Source organism: Papio anubis, chromosome 13, assembly GCF_008728515.1.
Source record: "Papio anubis isolate 15944 chromosome 13, Panubis1.0, whole genome shotgun sequence".
NCBI lineage: Eukaryota > Metazoa > Chordata > Mammalia > Primates > Cercopithecidae > Papio > Papio anubis.
The window spans coordinates 92,767,761-92,787,830 of NC_044988.1; the positions used below are offsets into that span (position 1 = coordinate 92,767,761).

Consider the following 20,070-nt stretch of genomic DNA (forward strand, 5'->3'; position numbering starts at 1 on the left):
AGCAGGGCTGAGCAGGCCTGTTGCCAGCCCAACCCCGTGCCTGGTCTATGAGGGGCAGAGCATGAGCTGGCTTAGAGCCCTGAGTGGCCACCGGCTTGGGCGGGTGCGGGGAAATGACTCCTTCCCTAACTGCTCCACGCCTGGTCCCTGCCTCTACAGGAGCTGGTGGTGAGGATGGCTTCAGGCCCACGTGGGGCCTCCCCCACCCCAAAAGCTTCAAGGATACGGGGATGCCAGCCTCTTCCCCAAGATGATTTTATTGAATGCACACAAAGTTCATCCTTGGGTTTGCAAAGTCAGTCCCACAAGTGAAGAGGCAGCAGTGCTCATGTGAACATGGAGCGCTCACCCCAGTCCTCCAGCACAGCCAGGGCGCCTTGGGGTACACACCCTTCTTCCCTGGGGCTGCCAGCGCCGCCTCTGCCCTATCCCGGATGGGGCCTGGGGATCTGCCCAGGGAGTGAAACTGGAATCTCTGTGAAACACCTAAGTGCCCGGGAGGTGCCCCCATGGCCCAGGAGTGACACGGCTCCCCAAGCAGCCAGAGCCCATTCCTGAGCCAGACAGGTCACAGTTGGCCCAGGAAAAGCCATGTGCCAGGACGGCCACCAAGCCTCCCTGACCATGTGGAGCAGTGGTGGCCTCTTAGACACAGAGGGGGCTCCCTGGGTGACAGATCTCCAGAGAACCCCCCCCTTGTCCCCCTCAGACACCCCTGGGTAGACTGTGTGTCTGACCCATCCCGAATAGGAAATGAGAGCTCGGGTCGAAATGCTCACAATTTCCTGCGTGTCTCAGATGGCTGTTTTCTTAAATGGTCGGGGCATACTTTAACTTGGTTTATGGAAATGAATCAATTTCAAGACTCATCAAATCAATAAGGTAAAAAGGAAAAAGATAAACAATAAAACATTCACTCTAACTTTGGTGACGGTGGCCTCAGGAATTTCTGTGCTGGCCTGGCGCTCTGGGCAGGTGGGGAGGGACTGGCTTCTAGCCCTTCTCCTGCTTCTCTGAGGCAGAGACCAAGTTTGTCCTATCTACCCGGCTCTGGAGCAGGGGCTCAGGGCCACTGCCTCGTTCCAACCCAGGAAGGCCAGCTGCCTCCGCATCAGTCTGAGGCATTCCGCTCGACCTTCGACTTGAAATCTGGGTCGCAGCTTCTCAGCTTTGCCCACAAAGCTCCAGATGCCAAGAGGCTGAGACCCAGCTTTGACAGTGAGAAGAGAACCTGGAGGTATCAGAGTGCCAGAGAGTTGGAATGAGGGGGTGGGGGCTCCCCCCAAAACACTCGGATGGGTTTCTATTTTCCTTCTAGAAATCAGTGTTGCTGGTGCTCGCAGTCCCCGTGCAGGGTGGCTGGGGCTGGGCATCACAAGGCAGTCCAGACCCCCTGGTCCCCAGACCCTCCCAGGTCAGAATCAACTGAAGTTTTGGGGTGAAGACACAGGAAAGAACGTGTGTGTATATTGCTAGGAACAGTCTGGAAGTGCCCCACCAGGTAAATCCTCCAGCCCAGGAGGAGTCCTAACTTCAACCCCAAGCCGCCTGTGTCTCGTGCAGAGGAGCTCACACTGGAGGGTAACCCTGCCACTTGTGTCCGAGGAGGTGGGCGTGCAGGGCCTGGCTGTGGTGGAACAGGAGAGCTGGGCTCAGAGGATAGGCCTTCGGAGCCTCTTGGGACACTTCCAGGGGGAAGGTGGGTAGGACTTGGTCTGGGGCAATCATTGGCCCAGCTGACCTCTTTAGTGCAAAACCCAATCAAGGGTGCCGAGGACGGGCAACCGCGGGGTGGGACGGGCACTCAGGAACTGGGTTGATTCCCAGACTGGAACTGGTGCCATTCCGCAGGGCCAGACCTCAGAGATGGGCAGTGTGGAGGGGAGGAGGGGGCAGCAGAGAGGGGTCCCATCCCTTCCCACCAGCAGAACCTGGGCAGAGAGCGTGGCAGGGGACCCTCGGAACCGCAGCAGTGGACGGACCCTCGGGCCTCGGTGCATCCCCTGCCCTCAGGGCCTGGCTCACTCGAAGGTCTCCCACTGCTTCCTGAGCTGCTCCACCGAGTCTGGGGCCGGGGCCGGGGCCGGGGCCGGGGCCAGGACCGGACTTGGGCTCACGTCTTGCTTGGTTTTCTGTAACAAATCCTCAAAGGGGTCTCTGGCCTGTTGAGGAGCAGAGGGCCGCAGTGTTGGCTCCAGGCCTTGGGGGGGCCTGGGAGGCAGAAGTGGGGGGTCTGCAGGCCTCAGGGCCAGCCCCTGCTTGGCCTCAGCAGCCCTGGCACTTGAGCGGGCCAGGGGCAACGTTCGGATCCTGGATGGGGCAACTGCTGGGGGACCCAGCGGCTGTAGGGGGCTCATGTGGGTGCCCATGGGCATCTGGCCAAAGAGGTTGGGCATGGAGAGGGCAGAGAGGTTGGGCTGAGACCTGTGAGGGGCACAGAAGCCAGCGCTGGACAGCAGGAGGCCGGATGCAAAAGCCGGCCCCAGGGAAGCTGGAGGGACCCCAAAAGGCCCCGCTGGTGTGGAGACCAGGGACAGGGTTGGTGGGGCTGCTGGCATGGATGGGACAAAGGGGTTGAGTGGTGGCTGTGGGAATGGGGCAGGTGTCCCCGCAGGGGGGAAGCTGAATTGGGGGGTGAATGGGGTGGCTACATTCGGGGCGGCATGGCGTGGCGGGAGGGTGCTGCCTGACCAGGCTGTGCTGAGCGGGTCCAGGAGGGCGAGCAGGGCATCACTGCTCGTGCCTGCAGCCCCGGGGCTGGGGCTGAGTGGCTGAAGCAGTTCAGTGGGGCCTTGGGGGACACCACCAGGGAGGAGCCCTGGACTCAGGGCAGCTCGCCTGTCCCGATCCACCTGCAGCCGCTCTGAGACGTCACCAAGTGCGGCGCCGGCAGCCTGGAGCTTGGCTGGGCGGGGAATGGGTGGTGGAGGCACGATGCCCAGCTCTGGGGTCTTCCTGCCTTGGGGCCGGGGGATGGTGATGCTGCCCAGAGTAGGGGTGGGCACCTCCTCCTTGTCACTGGGGTTCAGGATGCTGTCCCGGTTCTGGGGCCTTCGAGGCAGGGCCAGGGAGTTCCCGAGCAGGGCCGAGGGCTTCTCAGGGGAGGCAGCTGGGGGCTTGCTGGGGATGGCCATGTCATCCTGGCCCAGGCTCCAGAGCTTGTTGTATGGGTGGGTAAGCTTCAAGGCCACTGTCACCCCGCGGCTCCTCTCACTCCCGCCCAGGTCCAGCCTCTGTTGGGAGGGAAGGAGGGCGGCAGTGACCACAGGCTGAGTTGGGACATATGTGTGCCCATTCCCACACCACTCCTGTGTGCTGAATGCATGTTGGGCCTAGGTGTGTGGCTGATTAGCTCCTCGGACTTGGAACAGCTGGGGACTCCCCCAGGTTACCAGCAGAGGACCCAGGTGTGCTGGGACTCCAAGCCTGTGCTCCGGGAACTCAAGAGAAAGCTCTCGTCCCTTTACACCAGTGGTGGTTGCCAAGGAGTTTTAGGAAAGTGACTCCAGCTACTGGCTGGTCCTTTTTACTTTTTAGATTGCAGGCACCTGCAATCACCTGTAAGCCTGGGAGGGTGAGTGAGACTCAGGGCCCGGTAGAAGGCACCTTGGCTGGGGAGAAAGGAGGAGGCCAAGTTGGAGTCCTGGCTCTGCCACTTGTAAGCCACATGGCCCGGGCACCAGTCCCCTTCTCCTGGCCCAGGTCCTTGTTCCCAGCAGGGAACACTCATGAATGACTGGAGCTCTGTGAACCCCACAGTGTGACCCAGTGATGCAGAGTCAGAAGCCCCCACTTGCAAGTAAGGAAACTGAGGCACCGAGAAGGGATGTGATGGATTGGACGTCACAATGGGAATTACACACTGATTTGCATTCATAATGCAGAACTAAGAACTTTCATCCAAAGGCTCTGCCAAGGAGCCCTGGCAGGGATGGATGCAATCCCAGTTCCAGCAGGGGCTGCAGCCCCTCTGGGGGTGCAAGGAGAGTGGCTGGCAGCACCCGCCCCCTCGTCTGATGCACACACAGGGTGGGGCAAGTTTCCATCAGGCTCTAGCATCTTCTCCTACCGTCACTGTTAGGGTGGTGTGGGCCCCGGCACCCTGGGAGGGGTTTACAGTCACACTGACCCTAAGTGTTGGCTGAGGGCCTTGGAAAGTCACTGTTTCTCTGTTAGTCTCTTCCACTGTCACATGGGGGTCTGCGGACAGTGCGGGCCTGGCAGGTCCCCTCCCTTGCCTATGCCATACCTGATAGTCAAAGGTCCCTGGCTGCTCCCTCAGGTCTTTGGGGGCACGAAGGTCCTCCAAGCTCTTGGCCTGGCCCAGGGGCTGCAATGCGGCCTCCATGTCCAGGTTGTTGAAGACGTCTTCCAGAAGGTCAATGCTGGCAGCCCGGTCAGTGGGAGCTGGGACGGGGCCTGCGGGTTTCCGCACTTGCTGCTCTGGACTCTCTGCCTCGTCGCCTTCCGCACTGTCTGACTCCTTGAGTGTCCGATATGGCTGTGGCCTGCCGGGAGACAGAGCAGGCTGGAATCTCCCACCCAGGCCTTCAAGGGAGGAGCAAGCGGTCTCCAGCCCAAGCACATTGAGGGCTTGAGGGGTACATGCAGGAGCCTTCGGGACAGGAGCGTGTCCCAGGGTCTCCGTGAGGGCAGGAGTCTGGGAGGCTGCGAGGGTGCAAGCTGGGCACACCGATGGGCCTGGGGGTGTGAACAGGGGCAAGTCGCTTTGGCTCTCACGTGCACGGAGGGGACCCATTTAGTGCCCCTCCCAAACTACAGGTCCTTTCATAAAACTAGCTAGTGGGCTTGTGAGCCATTCAGACAAGGTATGAGGAACAGACAGGACTGGAAGGGGGCTCACAGGCCAGCAGTCATGCTCCTCTTACTCCCGCCCTGCTCTGCTGTTTGGTGGCCTAGGCACAGCCACAGTCAGGTTCTGCAAACAGCTCATGGGGAACTGTCTGGACCTAAGCTTGCCCTGTTAAGCTTGGTTCCAGCTCTGGTCATGCTATTTCTTGCTGTGGGACCTTTGGCAGGTCACTTAACTCTCTGAGCCTCAGGCGCTCAGGTGGTGGTGGTGGTGGTGGTTACATGAGCAAATGCGGTGCCCGGCACACAGCAGACATGCAGAGGTTGGTTACAGCATCCAGCGCCCACCAGTGAGCATGGTTGTCACACGGGCTCTTCTGCTAACAGCTTTCTATACTTTTACACATCAAAACCTTGCAGCCATTGGCTGGGCGCGGTGGCTCACGCCTGTAATCCCAGCACTTTGGGAGGCCGAGGTGGGCGGATCACTTGAGGTCAGGAGTTCGAGACCAGCCTGGCCAACATGGTGAAACCCTGTCCCTACTAAAATTACAAAATTTTGCGGGGTGTGGTGGTGCATGTCTGTAGTGGCTGAGGCATGGGAATTGCTTGAACCTGGGAGATGGAGGTTGCAGTGAGCCAAGATCACAACACTGCACTCCAGCCTGGGTGACAGAGCAAGACCCTGTCTCAAAACAAGCAAAACAAAACAAAACAAACCACAAACAAACCCCACACCACTACTTTGCAGCTGATACAAGTATAGGTAACAAAGGGTTCCACTTGCCTTCCCTTCCCATGGACCTGAGTCCCAGGACACCACTGGGTAGATGGAGAGGCAGTGCCTGGGTCAACCCTGACCTCTAGTGGAGCCCCAGTGGGAACTGCATCTCACCTTTTTTATTTTTTTATTTTTTATTTTATTTTTGAGATGGAGTTTCACTCTTGTCTCCCAGGCTGGAGTGCAATGGCGCGATCTCGGCTCACTGCAACCTCCGCCTCCCAGGTTCAAGCAATTCTCCTGGCTTAGCCTCCCGAGTAGCTGGAATTACAGGCGCCTGCCACCACGCCTGGCTAATTTTTTGTATTTTTAGTAGAGATGGGGTTTCACTATGTTGGCCAGACTGGTCTCGAACTCCTGACCTCGTGATCCGCCTGCCTCAGCCTCCCAGTGTTGAGATTGCAGGTGTGAGCCACCGCGCCTGGCCACAGCTCGCCTCTTCTAACCCCAAGTCTGGGGCTGGTGGTGGCCCTAGGTCAGGCAGAGATTGTGCCTGTGGCACTGGTAAAGTGGGGGAAGGGCACCACCTGGCGGTCAAGGGTAGGCTCACAGTGAAGACTGCAGGGTGGGGGACATATGGGAGGGCTCATCAAACAATATCAGTGATGGACAGGGACTCCATCATGTACTCTCTCGCTGAAGCAATGCTAGCGGGCCAGGAAGTCGGACTTACACCCCCACTTTATGGATGAGGAATGAAGCTCAGAGATGTTAATAACTCACCTATGTCACACAGCACTCCCAAGGGGTGGAAATGGAAGCCAAGCTTGAGAGGCTTCAAACGTCCCTCACTCACCCTGACCAAGGAATTAGAGACCCTTTAATCAAGATGAGCACAATGAAAGGGTTAAAGTCAGTGTGCTTCTGGAACTTAAGGAACCCATTTTGAACCCATTTTGAGTTAGGATGGGCCAGTTTCTTTTCAAACACACACACAAAGGCCTGTACTGACCTCTGAGGTCATGGGCTAAGGAAGCGAGCCCTTGCCATTATTTAAATAATTAAGGCATCAATTAGTTCAGAGAGGATATGACGGAGCTGGGTCTTGGACTTGACTTGGTGCGCTCCTGGCTGGCAGCAGGGTGCCTTTTCCCAAAAGGTGTTTTAAGTTGACACATAGATGAACACGTCTTATGCTAAAGGTTCTATTTTTGTTCTAATTAGCAACAGAAATAATAACTAATACATTAAGCCTACAAAATCGTAGATATTATTGCTTAGGAGAAGGCTAATTTTAAAATCTTTTGAAAAAAATTGAAACAAAGATTTGATATATAGCAAAAGTGATGTGTGATGCTTGGATGACACCAGTTTAGGCCACTACTTTTTTTTTTTTTTTTTAAGGCAGAGTCTCATTCTGTCACCCAGGTTGGAGTACAGCAGCGTGATCTCAGCTCACTGCAACCTCCGCCTCCTGGGTTCAAGTGATTCTCTTGCCTCAGTCTCCTGAATAGCTGGGATTACAGGTGCGTGCCACCACATCAGCTAATATTTGTATTTGTTTAAGTAGAGATGGGGTTTCCCCATGTTGGCCAGGCTGGTCTCGAACTCCTGGCCTCAAGTGATCCACCTGCCTGGGCCTCCCAAAGTGCTGGGATTACAGGTGTGAGCCACTGTGCTTGGCAAGGCCACTACTTTCTAAGTGAGGACACTGGGAGGGGAGTGACTTGTCTGGGTCCCCAGTGACCTGGTGGCAGGAAAGGGTCAGGACCCTCTGACCCTGTGGGGTTGGTGACGGGGGGCCGAGCAGCCTGGGGTTTATAAGGTCCTTAGAGGAACCCACGGGCCACCCCATGGAGGGGGGGGACCGGATGCTGGGGTTTGGGAACAGGGAGAGGGTGCAGGGGACATGAGGGAGAGGGAGGGAAAGGCATCTCCTCTTCTGTGCAATGACTAAAACGATTAACATGCTCCCTGGAAGGTTGCTGTGGTCACCGTGGGCATCCAGCAAAGGGTACTTTCCATTCCCTTAAAGGCTCCCATTAAAAACACAGAACCATGTTAACAAGGGCAAACAGCTTTTGTCTGTCTCTCTGCTCGATCCCAGCTCTGAAACACTTGTGGGTAGAGGAGCAAGAATGGGTAAAAAAAGGAGGGCGACAGCAGCTTAATTTTAGGGGTGGCTGGATGGTGGGTGAAACTTTTTAAAATCACTACTTGTAATTGGTATGAGGCTTAGGCTATAAATAATAATGATTAAATTTATCTTTAAAAAGTCAGGCAGATTAGAACACTTGGATAGGCTGGCATTCAATACAAACATTTCATATGAGGAACGTTTTCTTTGTCAACTTAAACTCTGACTCCCATCTCCATGGCTTTCCAAGACACGTTGAGATAAAGAAGGACTTGGAGATCAACAACCAGGCTAATTGTAGTCACCAGTTCCATCAGCAATCAAACACATTTTCATCTCTAAGGGACCAACACTCGCATATCACCCTGTCACCTTACTCAATTGTCACAGCCCCTGTGGAGCTAGCAGAACGGATGCCCTGAGAGGTGGCACATGGAGGTGGCGTCCACCCGGCATGTTGGCACGGGGGCACCGGCAGGCAGCAGCTCCAGACACCCTCCCCCCCAACACAAAGGCAAGCATCACCAGCCCCCCGCTTTCCCCATGCAGCCCCGCAGAGTCACCCAGCCGAGCTCAGGGAAATGGAAGAAGGAAGAAGAGACCATTCAAAGGGAGCAGAGAAGAAAAAGCTCTCGGTGAAGCCAGAGCTCGGGCCCTCTTCCCGCTGGCATTCATCGTCAGAGGAGTCTTCGGAGAGGAAGACCGCGTAGTGTCGTAAGGGCTTTACCAGGCTGGGGCACAGGAAGACAAAAGAGAAGAGAACAGGCAGTTAGGGGCGCCCTCAGAACTTCATGTGCAGGCGAGAAGCAGGCCTCTGGGCTCCATGCCTGGCTCCCTGTGCCAGCCTGGGGTGGCAGCTCCCAGGAGAGGAAGCTTGTTCCAGATAGAAAAGAAACTAAATTTGCCATGTATCCAGAGCCTTCAACTCATGACCCATCACATAGGACCTAGTAATCCCACTTCCATTTGGTTAACCCTCAAAGTTGGCAAAGAATCACACCTGAAGATGGTCATCGCTGGTGTTTATAATATTAAAACATGGAACAACCTACATTGTCAGCAACAACCAGCTGGCTCAGTGGCTGAATCTTGTCCTTCCACGAAACGCAATGTTTATGAAGACACATTTAAAGATCAGGATGCAGAACTGCAATCACACCGCATTCGCTGTCATCTGCTTATGGAAAAATTCATAGAAAAAAGACTGGAAAGGTACATGGCTAATGTCAATAACAGCCAGTGGAATCATGGGCGATTTCTTTCCCCCTGCTTCTTTTTATTTTTCTGTGTCTTATACATTTTCTACAATGAGCATATCTACTCCAATAATCAGGAAGAAATAAAAAATAAAAAAGTTAAAGAAAAAAGTGAGCCGTGCGGAAGAGCTCTCGCGAGAAGGCCCTTTTCTGATTAGCGGCTGCTCTCTAGAGTTTCCGTCAGATGCCTCTTCAGAGAGTCTTTTTCATCTGTGATGTGGAAATTAAATATTCATTGTTATAAAAAATGCATCTCCCTTGTCAGCCACCTGTGAGCTCTACCTCTATAAACACCAACACATACACAGCCTGGAGAAACTCCACGCCCGGCTCCCATGAATTATATACTGACCAGGGCCCACCGGAGGCCGTGTGCTCAGCAGGGGCGAGCTGGACTAGCAGACCTGGGTTCAAATCCTGGCCCTTGCGCTGGGGAGTAGGTGTCTCTGTGCGTTCCACCAAGAGGCATTTTGAGCCTGCCCGGTGTGAGCAGACCCAGGGGTGTTCCGCACCCCTGCCCCGTTCTGTGGGCTGGCTTGCTCTGAGGCAAGTGAAGTTTGGGGAGAATATAGGGTCTGGAGGCTGGCATGGGCTACCTCCTCTCCCGTCACCCCCTCAGCCAAAGCCGTCTCCCTTCTCTGCTCTGTATGCTGGAATTCTTTTGAGGTTTTATTTCAGGAGAGGGCAATGTGTCCAAAAAAAGGGCACGAGAACCACAGCTGGAGGGTGAGTCAGAGACAGTGGCTGCACAGGGGGACGGGGCGAGTCGCCTGTGCCTGCGCTTTGCTGCAATCCGCCAGGGCTGGTGCCCATCCCAGCACTTTCACATCAGAACCCTCACTTCCTCCCAGAGGCTGGCCAGGCAGACTTTTGTCCTCGAACTGCAGTGGAGGTTGAGGCTCAGGAGGGGAAGCCAGTAGCCCAGGGTTACACAACAGGAGGCGGCGAGTCGCAGCGCTGGGCTCTTCCCTGCTCCCAGGCTGCCTTGCTGGCTGTCAGGGGCAAGACACAACTCAGCCCTTCCTGGACTAGGGAGGGCTGTGGTCCAGGGGGCATTTTCCTGCCTCAGTGGAGAGGCCAGGAAGACCTGACTTGCAGGAATCTTGGGGCCAGGGCACCGGGCTCCTGCCACTTCCACAGCAAAGAAGACAGAGCAGAAAGGCTACCCTCCATACAGCCACCAGAGTCTCTTTCAATCACAAACCCACACTTGTCACTCTCCTGCTAAAACCTACGAATCTGCCGTTCTGAACTGTGATCTCGCTGCAGTTGGTGGTATGGTGAGTAAATAAATCTGTGGAGCAAAGGGTTAGGAATAATATGTTCAGACATGTTATTTCAAAGTTGTTTCAAAGTTAGGGGGAGCCTACACTCGCTCTGTAGCACTGACTGCTCTCCTGAGCAGGCGAGGGGCGGGTGGGCAGGCCGTGGGCTTCCGCCGCACTCTGGGGAGCTCGTGGGATGCACTGCTGAGCAGCCGTGCCAGGCCTGGGCTCCAAGCAGGGCAGTCTGCACGCTGTGTGTCAGATCTGCCTACCTCTGCGGCCCTCTCCTGGCCTCCCCTGCACTTCGGCCATGCTTACCATCTCTGACCACACCGGCCCGGGATATCCCCCGTCCCTGTCACCTTTGCTTAGAGCACTGACTGCTCTTCGGTCTTGAAGACTCAGCTTAATGCGACTGCTATGAAGCCCACTGGAGTCTAGGAGAGCTCTCTGGCTGTGCGTCTTAGCACTTCTTAGACACCATTTAGCCTCTTGCCACTGTTTCTGAGTCGAGCTCCTCAAGGGCAGGGCCTGGCTTGTTCTTCTCTTTCTCCCCACCTGGGGTACAGCATGAACGCCGTGGAAGTTTGTGAGTGAATGAAAGCCAGCCTGCTGGGGGAACCCCCACTTTACCATCTTCCTGGAGCTGCACCATACTGTCCCCTTTCCCCAGACTGTTCTGAGATGCTAAGACATGAAGAATGGGACGATGTTTGAAGGTGAGGGTGCCAGGGAGGTAGGGGCAGGCAGAAAGTGTTTAAAACGATATCAACAAGCAGGCACTGTGCTTTATAGAGGCCATTTCCACCCCTCACAAGAGCCTAACAAGAAGGTGTCACCATACTGATTTTCTAGAGGATGAGGCCTTCATGAGTGTACCCATCCATCTGTCCATCTGTGTACCCAAGCAACAGGCACTCTCAGCCTGCTTCCTGTGAGCAGACCCAGGCTAGCTGTGCACTGGGGCATCACTGGTGAAGAGGTGACCATGTGGCCAAGAAGTGGAGAACGGGGACTGCAGCCCGGACAGTCCACTCCCAGGGTCCTCACTCTCCCGTGAGCGGGGCTCGGGTTAGACGCACACGAGGGGACACCAGCCCCTGCTCGGGCCAAATGGAGGGAGGCTCTCCACTTGCCCTCATGTCCACCTTGGTTGCCTTTCTGACATCCATCTAAGCACAGGCCCCCACCTCTGGCTCTGACAAGAGGGCACAGATCACAGCTTGACATGTTGGCGCAACGCCACTCAACCTGCGAGGAATTTCCGGCTTCACCTAGGAGCGAGGAGCCTCCGTGCTGGGCCGCGCCCTGGCTTCGGTAGATCGGGCTGCCACTGTTCAGGCCAGTGTCACAATCCAGTGCCGCCCACGCTGCTGTGATGGTGGAGGGGGCCGGGGGCTCCCACACTGGCGTGACTGTGGCAGGCGGGGGAAGAGAAGGAGCCGTAGTTTCCAGTTCACAGGCCACCTTCCTTCTCCAGTTGGATGTACTGACCGGGCCAGGCTGGTTGGGCAATGGTTTCCACAGGAGACCCAGCTGCCTCTAGAATATACCACCCATCTCTTGAGAGTGGCAGGGCACACCCAGGTGAGAAATTTGTCATCTGATGTGCTCAGATCAGAGCTTTGTAAAGTCCAGGCCACACGGATGGCGATAACACCAGCAATACTTACAAGCCTTGGGCAAAATGCTGTCCATACAATTTCTCATGAATTCTTTATTGCAACCCCATTTTGCAGACAAAGTAGCCAAGGCTCAGAGAGGGGGAGTCACTTGCCCGGGGTCACACAGCAGCTAAAGGTAGAGCTGGGAACTGAATGTGGATTCGCCGACTTTCAACCACTACGGGATCTCACCTCTTCAGTTTCCTGGGTCGGAAACAACGAAATAAGAGATAGGGTGTTTCCTCTTCTACTTTTAATGAAAGGTGAGGTTTCAAAATAAACGTACTTAAATTCAGCTGCCCATGTTCTCCCATGAAACATACAGTCATATATTTGTCAGAGATAAAGGATGAACCATCGAAAACGTCCAGGCTTACATTTTTTATTAGCTTAAGGCAGAATATGGAAAAAAAAAAAAAAAGCACCTTTTCCCTCATTAACCCAATTCAGCTACTCCCCTGCAGTCTGCCACCCACCACTTGCCTGGATTTTATTACACACAAAGAGCTATCTGTGAAAAGGCAGGTTGCGGCAAACTTGGCTGCCCAGCGAGGGCTGCCAGAGTCTTGGCGTGGAAGAAAGGCTGGCCATCCGTCACGGATCAGACACCATCGTCCCCCACGGCTGCTCCCGCCTCTGCCCACCTCGTCTCTGCGCGGAGTTCCCATGCAGATGACTTCCCGAACCCCTTCTAATGTTTGGTTTAACGTGTCGCTGGTTAGCGCGCGCGTGTGACAGTGGTGACAGGCGAGGCTGTTGCTTTTTAAATACCATGTCAGAGACACGGCGTCAGGAAGCGGGGACGTGCTCCATGCTCTCTGCCGCACCGGGATCGCACCGGCTTATTTTTTAATGAGGAAGATCTGCATCTCGGGAGTTTTTTTCATGTGTCACATCGCGTGGACAAATCAGCAGCACGTCACGCTGGCCCAAAATGAAATGCTGACAAATGTAGATATTTCAAATTTAATTGACATTTAAATATACTTGAGATAAAGACGGGGAAAAATCAGCCAGGACTTGGTCTCCGGAGGTGGTGAAGGGGAGCTGGCGATCATTTTTGAAAGGATCACTTCACTCAGGCACAAAGGATCTTCATTTTGTAAATGTCTTGGCTACGCTGTGTCCCTCTGTCACGTGGCTCCAGTGGGCAGATGCTGATGAGCAGGGACAGGTCCCAGGGTGAGGCCGGGTCCTGCCTGTGTGGTGGGTGCCAGTCTAACTGTCCACTACCCTCCCCTTCCTAGCCAGGCTACCTTGGAAAAGTCACTTCACTTCCCTGAAGCTAACTTTCTTGTTGTTTAATTTTCTATTTCCATAGGTTTTTGGGGAACAGGTGGTATTTGGATACATGCGTAATTTCTTTAGCTATGATTTATGAGATTTTGGTGCACCCATCACCTGAGCAGTATACACTGAACCCAATTTGTAATCTTTTATCTCTCACCCCCTTCCCAGCCTTTCTCCACCGAGGCCCCAGAGTCCACTGCATCATTTTTATGCCTTTGCATCCTCATAGCTTAGCTTCCACTTATGAGAACATATGATGTTTGGTTTTCCATTCCTGAGTTACTTCACTGAGAAGAAGAGTCTCCAATCCCATCCAGGTTGCTGTGAATGCCATTCAATCATTCCTTTTCATGACTGAGTAGTATTCCATCATAGATATACCACAGTTTCTTTATCCATTTGCTGATTGATGGACCTTTGGGCTTGTTCCACATCTTGGCAACCTTATTTTTTTTATTTTTTATTTTTTTGAGACGGAGTCTCGGCTTCATCAGCCCAGGCTGGAGTGGTGTCAGATCTCAGCTCACTGCAGTGCCCGGGCCCCGGTTCACTTATTCTCCTGCCTCAGCCTCCTGAGTAGCTGGGACTACAGGCCCGCCACCTTGCCTGGCTGTTTTGTATTTTTAGTGAGATGGCTTCACCATGTTAGCCAGGATGGTCTCATCTCTGACTCGCAAGGATCCCGCCTGCCTCGCCTCCCAAAGTGCTGTGATTACAGGCTTGAGCCACCATGCCCGGCCCATGCAACCTTATTTTCTTATCTGTAAAATGGAGATTCTGTAGCCCGCCCCAGAGTCTTATGGGAAAACTTAAATGCAAGTATTTGTAAAGGGCTTTGCATGGCGCTGAGCACAGTGAATACTCCACTGTATTTGTAAAGGGCTTTGCATGGTGCTGAGCACACAGTGAATAATCCACTACTGTCCACATGCCACGTTCACCTGCCAACAAGTAGATTCTGGGCATCTGTATCCTGTGCGGGGTCTTTCCTAGGTGTTCCAGGATGAGTAAGGCAGTCCCTGCCTTCCCAGAACTTTCCAGGCATGGTTAGTGGTCCTCAGCTGGCTGTATCTCAGCATACCAGAATCATTTGGGAACCACCGTCTCCTGCCAGAGATTCCACAGCACAGGAATCTCTGAAGTTCCAGCTACTCAAGAGTCTGAGGTGGGAGGATCGCTTCAGCCCAGGAGTTCCAGGTCAGCCTGGGCAACACAGCTAGACCTCATCTTAAAAAAAAAAAAAAAATAGAAGGTGGCTCTGAACCAAGACTGCGGGGTCTCTGGGGGTACACAGTGGCACATGCCCCATAGAGGAAACTGGAATTGGACTGGAGCTGTTCTCTGAGAGACCCAGGATAAGGGCTAGGACTGTTCTTCGGGAGGAAGAGCTGGAGACAGAGGAAGCTACTGTACATAGGAACCTGTATATTCAGTTGCAGGTGAATATCTACTTAAAAACAACAACGATAAGAAGAATTATTGTTGCAACAAGTCACGATCACTAGGGTGCTCTGCCTGTTCTGCCTGTCTAGTGAACTGGTTTAGGGGAGGTAGGGGAGATGGGTGAGTGTGCGACACCAGGTCCTTCCCGCCCCACTGGGGACTTGTTTTGCTGGAGGACAGTGGTGGGGGTGTGCCTGGCTCAAAGGGTCTTGGACAAGGCTCCATTTGGGAGGTGATGTGGGAGCCGGACCTTTTTTTTTTTTTTTTTGAGATGGAGTCTCACTCTGTCGCCCAGGCTGGAGGACAGTGGCACAATCTTGGCTCACTGCAACTTCCGCCTCACGTGTTCAAGCGATTCTCCTGCCTCAGCTTCCAGAGTAGCTGGGACTATAGGCATGTGCTACCATGCCTGGCTAATTTTTTAAATTTTATTTTAGTAGAGATGGGGTTTCACCATGTTGCCTAGGCTGGTCTTGAACTCCTGAACTCAGGCAATCCATCCGCCTCAGCCTCCCAAAGTGCCTGGCCGGAGCTGGACTTTTAATCCTGAGTATGGGAGAGGTATCATGATGACCTGGACGCATCTCCGAAAGGGGCAGGCACAGGGAACTTGATGTCGGGGTGGGGAGTTCAAGAGAAGAGGCTGGAGGTTGGCAGGGACCAGGTCGTGGAGGGCCTGGAGCCAGTGCAAGGATGAGAGGTTATGTGTAAGTTTAGGGGTGGGGCAAGGCCTTGGGGTGGCAGCAGTCAAGCAGGAAGCATGTCTGGCTGCCCATCCCCCTCTCTTGGGTTATGCCCTTGGCTTCTCCAGCCTTTATTCAGGCATTTATTTAATTACTTCTCAGTCTGTAGGTTCACTCCTTCCTTCTTGCAACAAAAATCATGAATGCAAATTTCACATGTCCATACCCATGCCCCGAGAAGCCCTTCCACGGCCACTGGCTGGACACTCACATAGGCAGTGGCCCGAGCACGGGACGTGGGCTTCAGGCTCTGTGGTGGAGGGAAGACGGAGCTGGGGATGCCTTGGGGGCACTTTCCTCTGCAGGGAAGAGGCACTGTGCAGAGCACCGGCCCCTCACCCCGAGGACAGCCTCTGCGTCCTGGAGCCCAGATCTGGAGACTGAGTTCTGGGAACATGGGGTGGGGGCAAGAAAGCAGTGGCCGTGGGACCTGGCTGCCCGGGTGCACATCCTGGATGGAGGGCACGTCACTCCACTGGCTACAGCAGTGCCTCCCTCATGGCTGAATGCCCCGGCTCTGAAGATTTTTTGGGGAGCAGGGAGTTTAGCCAAGACGACACTTGTGAAATTGCTGGGCACAAAACAGGCACTTGAGAAATGGCGATGTGGCATCTGGAAGAGGCAGAGGGCTCGGGTGGGATGGCAAAGCCTTTCAGGGGTGACTGAAATCAGTCATGTCTTGAGGATGAGGCCCCTGTTCCTAAAGCATCCCCAAGGCTTGGTTTCCAGCTGGAATTAACTCCCCGTGCTGACAGTTCCTGAGAACAGTCCTTTCCTCCGAGTCACCAGGCAGAAGCGGTGACAGACAAACGGGTCCCGTGTCTTCCTGGGCTGCTGCAGATCTTTGTGGGGATGCTGGGCGGGCAGAGGTGAGGCGTCCTTGGCACTTCCTGCTTTTCCAGTCTAGGTTCAGGCTCCACGGCTGGCTTCAGGCTTGGTTTTGTCTCCAGAGCGCAGAATCCACTGTGTGTGTGTGTGTCTGTCTGTGTGTGTGTGTGTGTGTGACAGAGAGAGAGAGAGAGAGAGAGAGAGAGAGAGAGAGAGAGTGAGTGAGAGTGAGAGGCCTCTAGCCCTGCTAATTGGGTCTGTGACCTTCTGCTCATGTGTTTGAACGGCTGGCTGCTCTGGGAGTGGGCCCTGGCACCCTGCCAGGGGGTAGAGCCCAGACAGCTGCCCCTACCCCCTGGGGCTGAGGGCCCAGCTGGCATCTTGGAGACTTGCTCCTGGGGCTGAGCAGAGTTCTTGGCTCTTAGAGGGCCGGGGATGCACTGGCAGCTTCATACGCACGTCCTAATCACACCTGGCACACAGTAGGTGCTCTTCACCTGTCTGTGGTTGTCACTGGACGCACCTCCCCGGCCTCCCAGGCACCTGACAGCAAGCCACACTCTGCCTTCACAGATTCCTTTTTGAGACGGAGTTCATTTCTCTGTCCCCCAGGCGTGCAGTGGCCGGATTCAGCTCACTGCAAGCTCCGCCTCCCGGTCACCATTCTCCTGCCTCAGCCTCCTGAGGCTGGGACTACAGGCTTCGCCACCGCTGTACCGCTAATTTTTGTATTTTTCATAGTAGAGACAGGGTTTCACCGTGTTAGCCAGGATGGTCTCGGGATCTCCTGGACTCGATCCGGCCTGCCTCGCCTCCCAAAGTGCTGGGATTACAGGCTTGAGCCACTGCGCCCGGCCCACAGATTCCTTTCTTCATTCACCCAGGAAACATCTCCGAGCAGAGGTCTGGGCTCGGCCGTGGTCCAGGAGTTGGAGAGTCAAAGCTGAGGAGGAGCTCACAGACTACTGGTGTGTCTGTGTGTGTGTGTGTGTGTGTGTGTGTGTGTGTGAGATAAAGAGAAAACTACAACATGGCAGGTCACTGCCAGATCCGGAGACGCGCAGGGGATTGTGGGCATGGGAGGAAGGAGAGTGGGCGGTTCGTGGGGGAGGTGTTGGGAGTGTCAGAGTGCTGAGGCTGTGGCGGCCACCTCAAGAGGTAAGGCCAGAAGGGAGGCCACACGCCCTGCTCACTCAGGATGCCAGTGCCTCCTGTGGGCTTTTTCCCCAGCCACACTCCTGGAGATGTTAATAGGCACCATGTTAAGAAAGGAGGGCCAGGAGACATGCCCAGAGCCTCCAGGCTGGTGCCTGGTGGGCCAGAAGGCTGACTCAGGCCTGTTGGATGCCAGAATTCTGCCCATGCACCAGGCCGCCATCCAAATGATGGGCCCACGCCCCCAGGGCAGCTGTGGGGCTGTGCAGGGCGGAAACTGCTCTACCCTTTCGTGATCCACAGCTGGGAGCACCTGAACTGCCGAGGCTGAGCTGAGCCCAGGCCCGAGGAGGGCGAGGCTGTTGAACGTGCACAAGCAGCACGCCAGCTTTTGCCAGAGCATGTGTGCGAGTGTCCAAAGAGTCCCTTGCAAATCATTCTGAGACCTGGACTTCAGGCGGGGTTTTCTCACTAAATGCTTCTGGCAGCTTCTTCTGATCTTATTTTAATCTTCTGGGGCTTTGGTGCTGGGGTCACGCGGTGCAATTCAGAGGATCAGACACTCCAATTCCTAGGCAGGAGGGGCTGGGCATTTGGGGTACAGACTGTCTACCTAGCTAGCATGGCCTGCAGGAGTTTTCCTTGTCCAGAAGGATTCGGACGCATGTTTGAATGCTAGTCACATGTTTCTCTGGGTCCATCAGAACCAGACGTCCAGGAGCCCACTTCTGGTGAGGGTATAAGGGGGTACAATTCTTCAGAAAGTTGTCCGGCAATATGAAGCAGAAATCTTCTAATGACTAGTTAAGGGTAAAGGCTTTTGGTATTAAAGAGGCATGTTTGAGGCTCAGGTCTGCTACTAACTAGCTGTGTGACCAAGGGCAGTGACGATCTCTTGAAGTCTCAGCTATTTCTATAAAATAGATCTCATAAGAGCTCCCCCTACATATTTCTTGTGAGGATTAAATGAAATGGTGTACATAAAGTGCTTAGCACATTCCCAGTTAATGGGAGTTGTCAATAATTCCATTTCTTTTTTCTTTTTTTTAAGAGTCTCACTCTGTTGCCTAGGCTGGAGGGCAGTGGCATGATCTCTGTCACTGCAACCTCTGCCTCCCGGGTTCAAGTGATTACCCTGCCTCAGGTTCCCGAGTAGCTGAGATTACAACTGTGTGCAACCACGCCCGGCTAATTTTTGTATTTTAAGTAGAGACGGAGTTTCACCATGTTGGCCAGGCTGGTCTCGAACTCCTGACCTCAAGTGATCCACCCACCTCGGCCTCCCAAAGTGCTGGGATACAAGCATGAGGCACCGTGCCCAGCCTAGAATAAGGATATTTACCCTCGCATTTTTTCATATTAATGAAAACCTGGAAAGGATGTAAAGATCCAGTATGAGGGCAATAGTTATGCAGACCACGAGCATACACACAATGAGATCCTCTGCAGTCACAGACAACAGAGGTCACAGAGACACAAGGAACAAGTCCACATGCTGGCATATTGCAAGGAAGTTGCAGCTCTGTAAAAGACATGCAGGATAAAGACTGGGCAGGGATCTCCAGGAATGCTAATAAGTAGTGGAATGAAAGTAATGGGATTCAGAATGAATTTGCCTCTTTCCCCTAACATTCCAGATTGTCTATTAGGCTACCAGGTAATTTTCACAAACCAGAAATTACCTGAAAAGAGCAGATTTTGCATAGATTTGGCCAGAGAGGTGAGCTGGGCAACAGCCCTGGGCCCTGGTGGCTGAGTCTGGACCCTTCTTACTTAGTACAGTGGAACTTCAAATAACTAGGATGTAGCCAGTCAAGACCCTCACGTGACTGGAGGGTGTTCAGTGTCTCACCCACTAGGAGACAAGGTGTGCAGTGGAAAGAACTTGGCTCTGCCTGCAGGTGGTCAGGAGGGGCACGTCGGATCCACAACCAGCTGCAAGCCCCTTAACCCTTAAGACTCAGAAGACAGCCCTATATCTGGGCTGTGAAGATTAAACAGGTGGCAGACGCCTATAATTATCTCCCTCCATACTCTCAGCAACTCTGTGAGGGCCAGTGCCCCAGCCCGTACTGCCGCCTCCCAGCAGGGAACAAATGACTAGCTGCCTGGCAGAGAGATGCTTCCCAGGATCAATGTGTCACTCCCTGCCTTGGCCTTAGTCTGCATACAGTGTGCCACCCTGAGGGGCCCGGCAGCTCAGACCACAACGCTGCCTTTCAGAGCCTGCCATTGGCTCTTTCCAAGCACCTAGTTGGACGGGCAATTCCCCTATATCTGGCAGGCCAAAAGGAAAATAACTTGGGGCCTGGCAGCCGTGCACAGCCCGCAGAAACCACCACAGCCTGTTTTATTTCTGGTTTTTTTTTTTTTTTTTTTGAGACAGAGTCTTGTCCTGTTACTCAGGCTGGAGTGCAGCGGTGTGATCTCGGCTCACTGCAAGCTCCACCTCCTGGGTTCAAGCGATTCTCCTGCCTCAGCCTCCCTAGTAACTGGGATTACAAGCATGTGTCACCACACCCAGCTAATTGTTTGTATTTTTAGTAGAGATGGGGTTTCACCATATTGGCCAGGCTGGTCTTGAACTCCTGACCTCAAGTGATCCACCCTCCTCAGCTTCCCAAGGTGCTGGGATTACAGGCGTGAGCCACCGCACCTGGCCATGGCCCACTTTTAATAGGAGGGAAGCTGTGAACCTCACTGCCACAGCCATCATCCCCACTAGTCAGAGAAGCACATGAGAATAATTAGGTCTT

General features: G+C 54.2%; 1 protein-coding gene across 9 annotated transcripts in view; it reads right to left on the bottom strand.

The window, feature by feature from the left end:
• Positions 1 to 239: 239 nt before the first annotated feature.
• The window catches only part of DENND1A (DENN domain containing 1A), a 544,832-nt gene continuing 525,001 nt past the window's right edge, over positions 240 to 20,070 (bottom strand). For 3 of the 9 annotated variants that reach the window (XM_031654873.1, XM_031654868.1, XM_031654871.1), the window contains 3 exons: positions 8,273 to 8,401; positions 4,250 to 4,508; positions 240 to 3,233 (listed from right to left, as the gene is read on the bottom strand). In XM_031654873.1, the coding sequence (XP_031510733.1) occupies positions 2,022 to 3,233; positions 4,250 to 4,508; positions 8,273 to 8,401 (1,600 nt within the window). In that variant the 3' untranslated portion in view covers positions 240 to 2,021. Of the gene's footprint in view, positions 3,234 to 4,249; positions 4,509 to 8,272; positions 8,402 to 8,428; positions 9,137 to 11,882; positions 12,060 to 20,070 lie in introns of those variants that run through there. The other 6 variants (XM_031654869.1, XM_031654870.1, XM_003911253.4 and 3 more) reach the window with 4 other exon arrangements.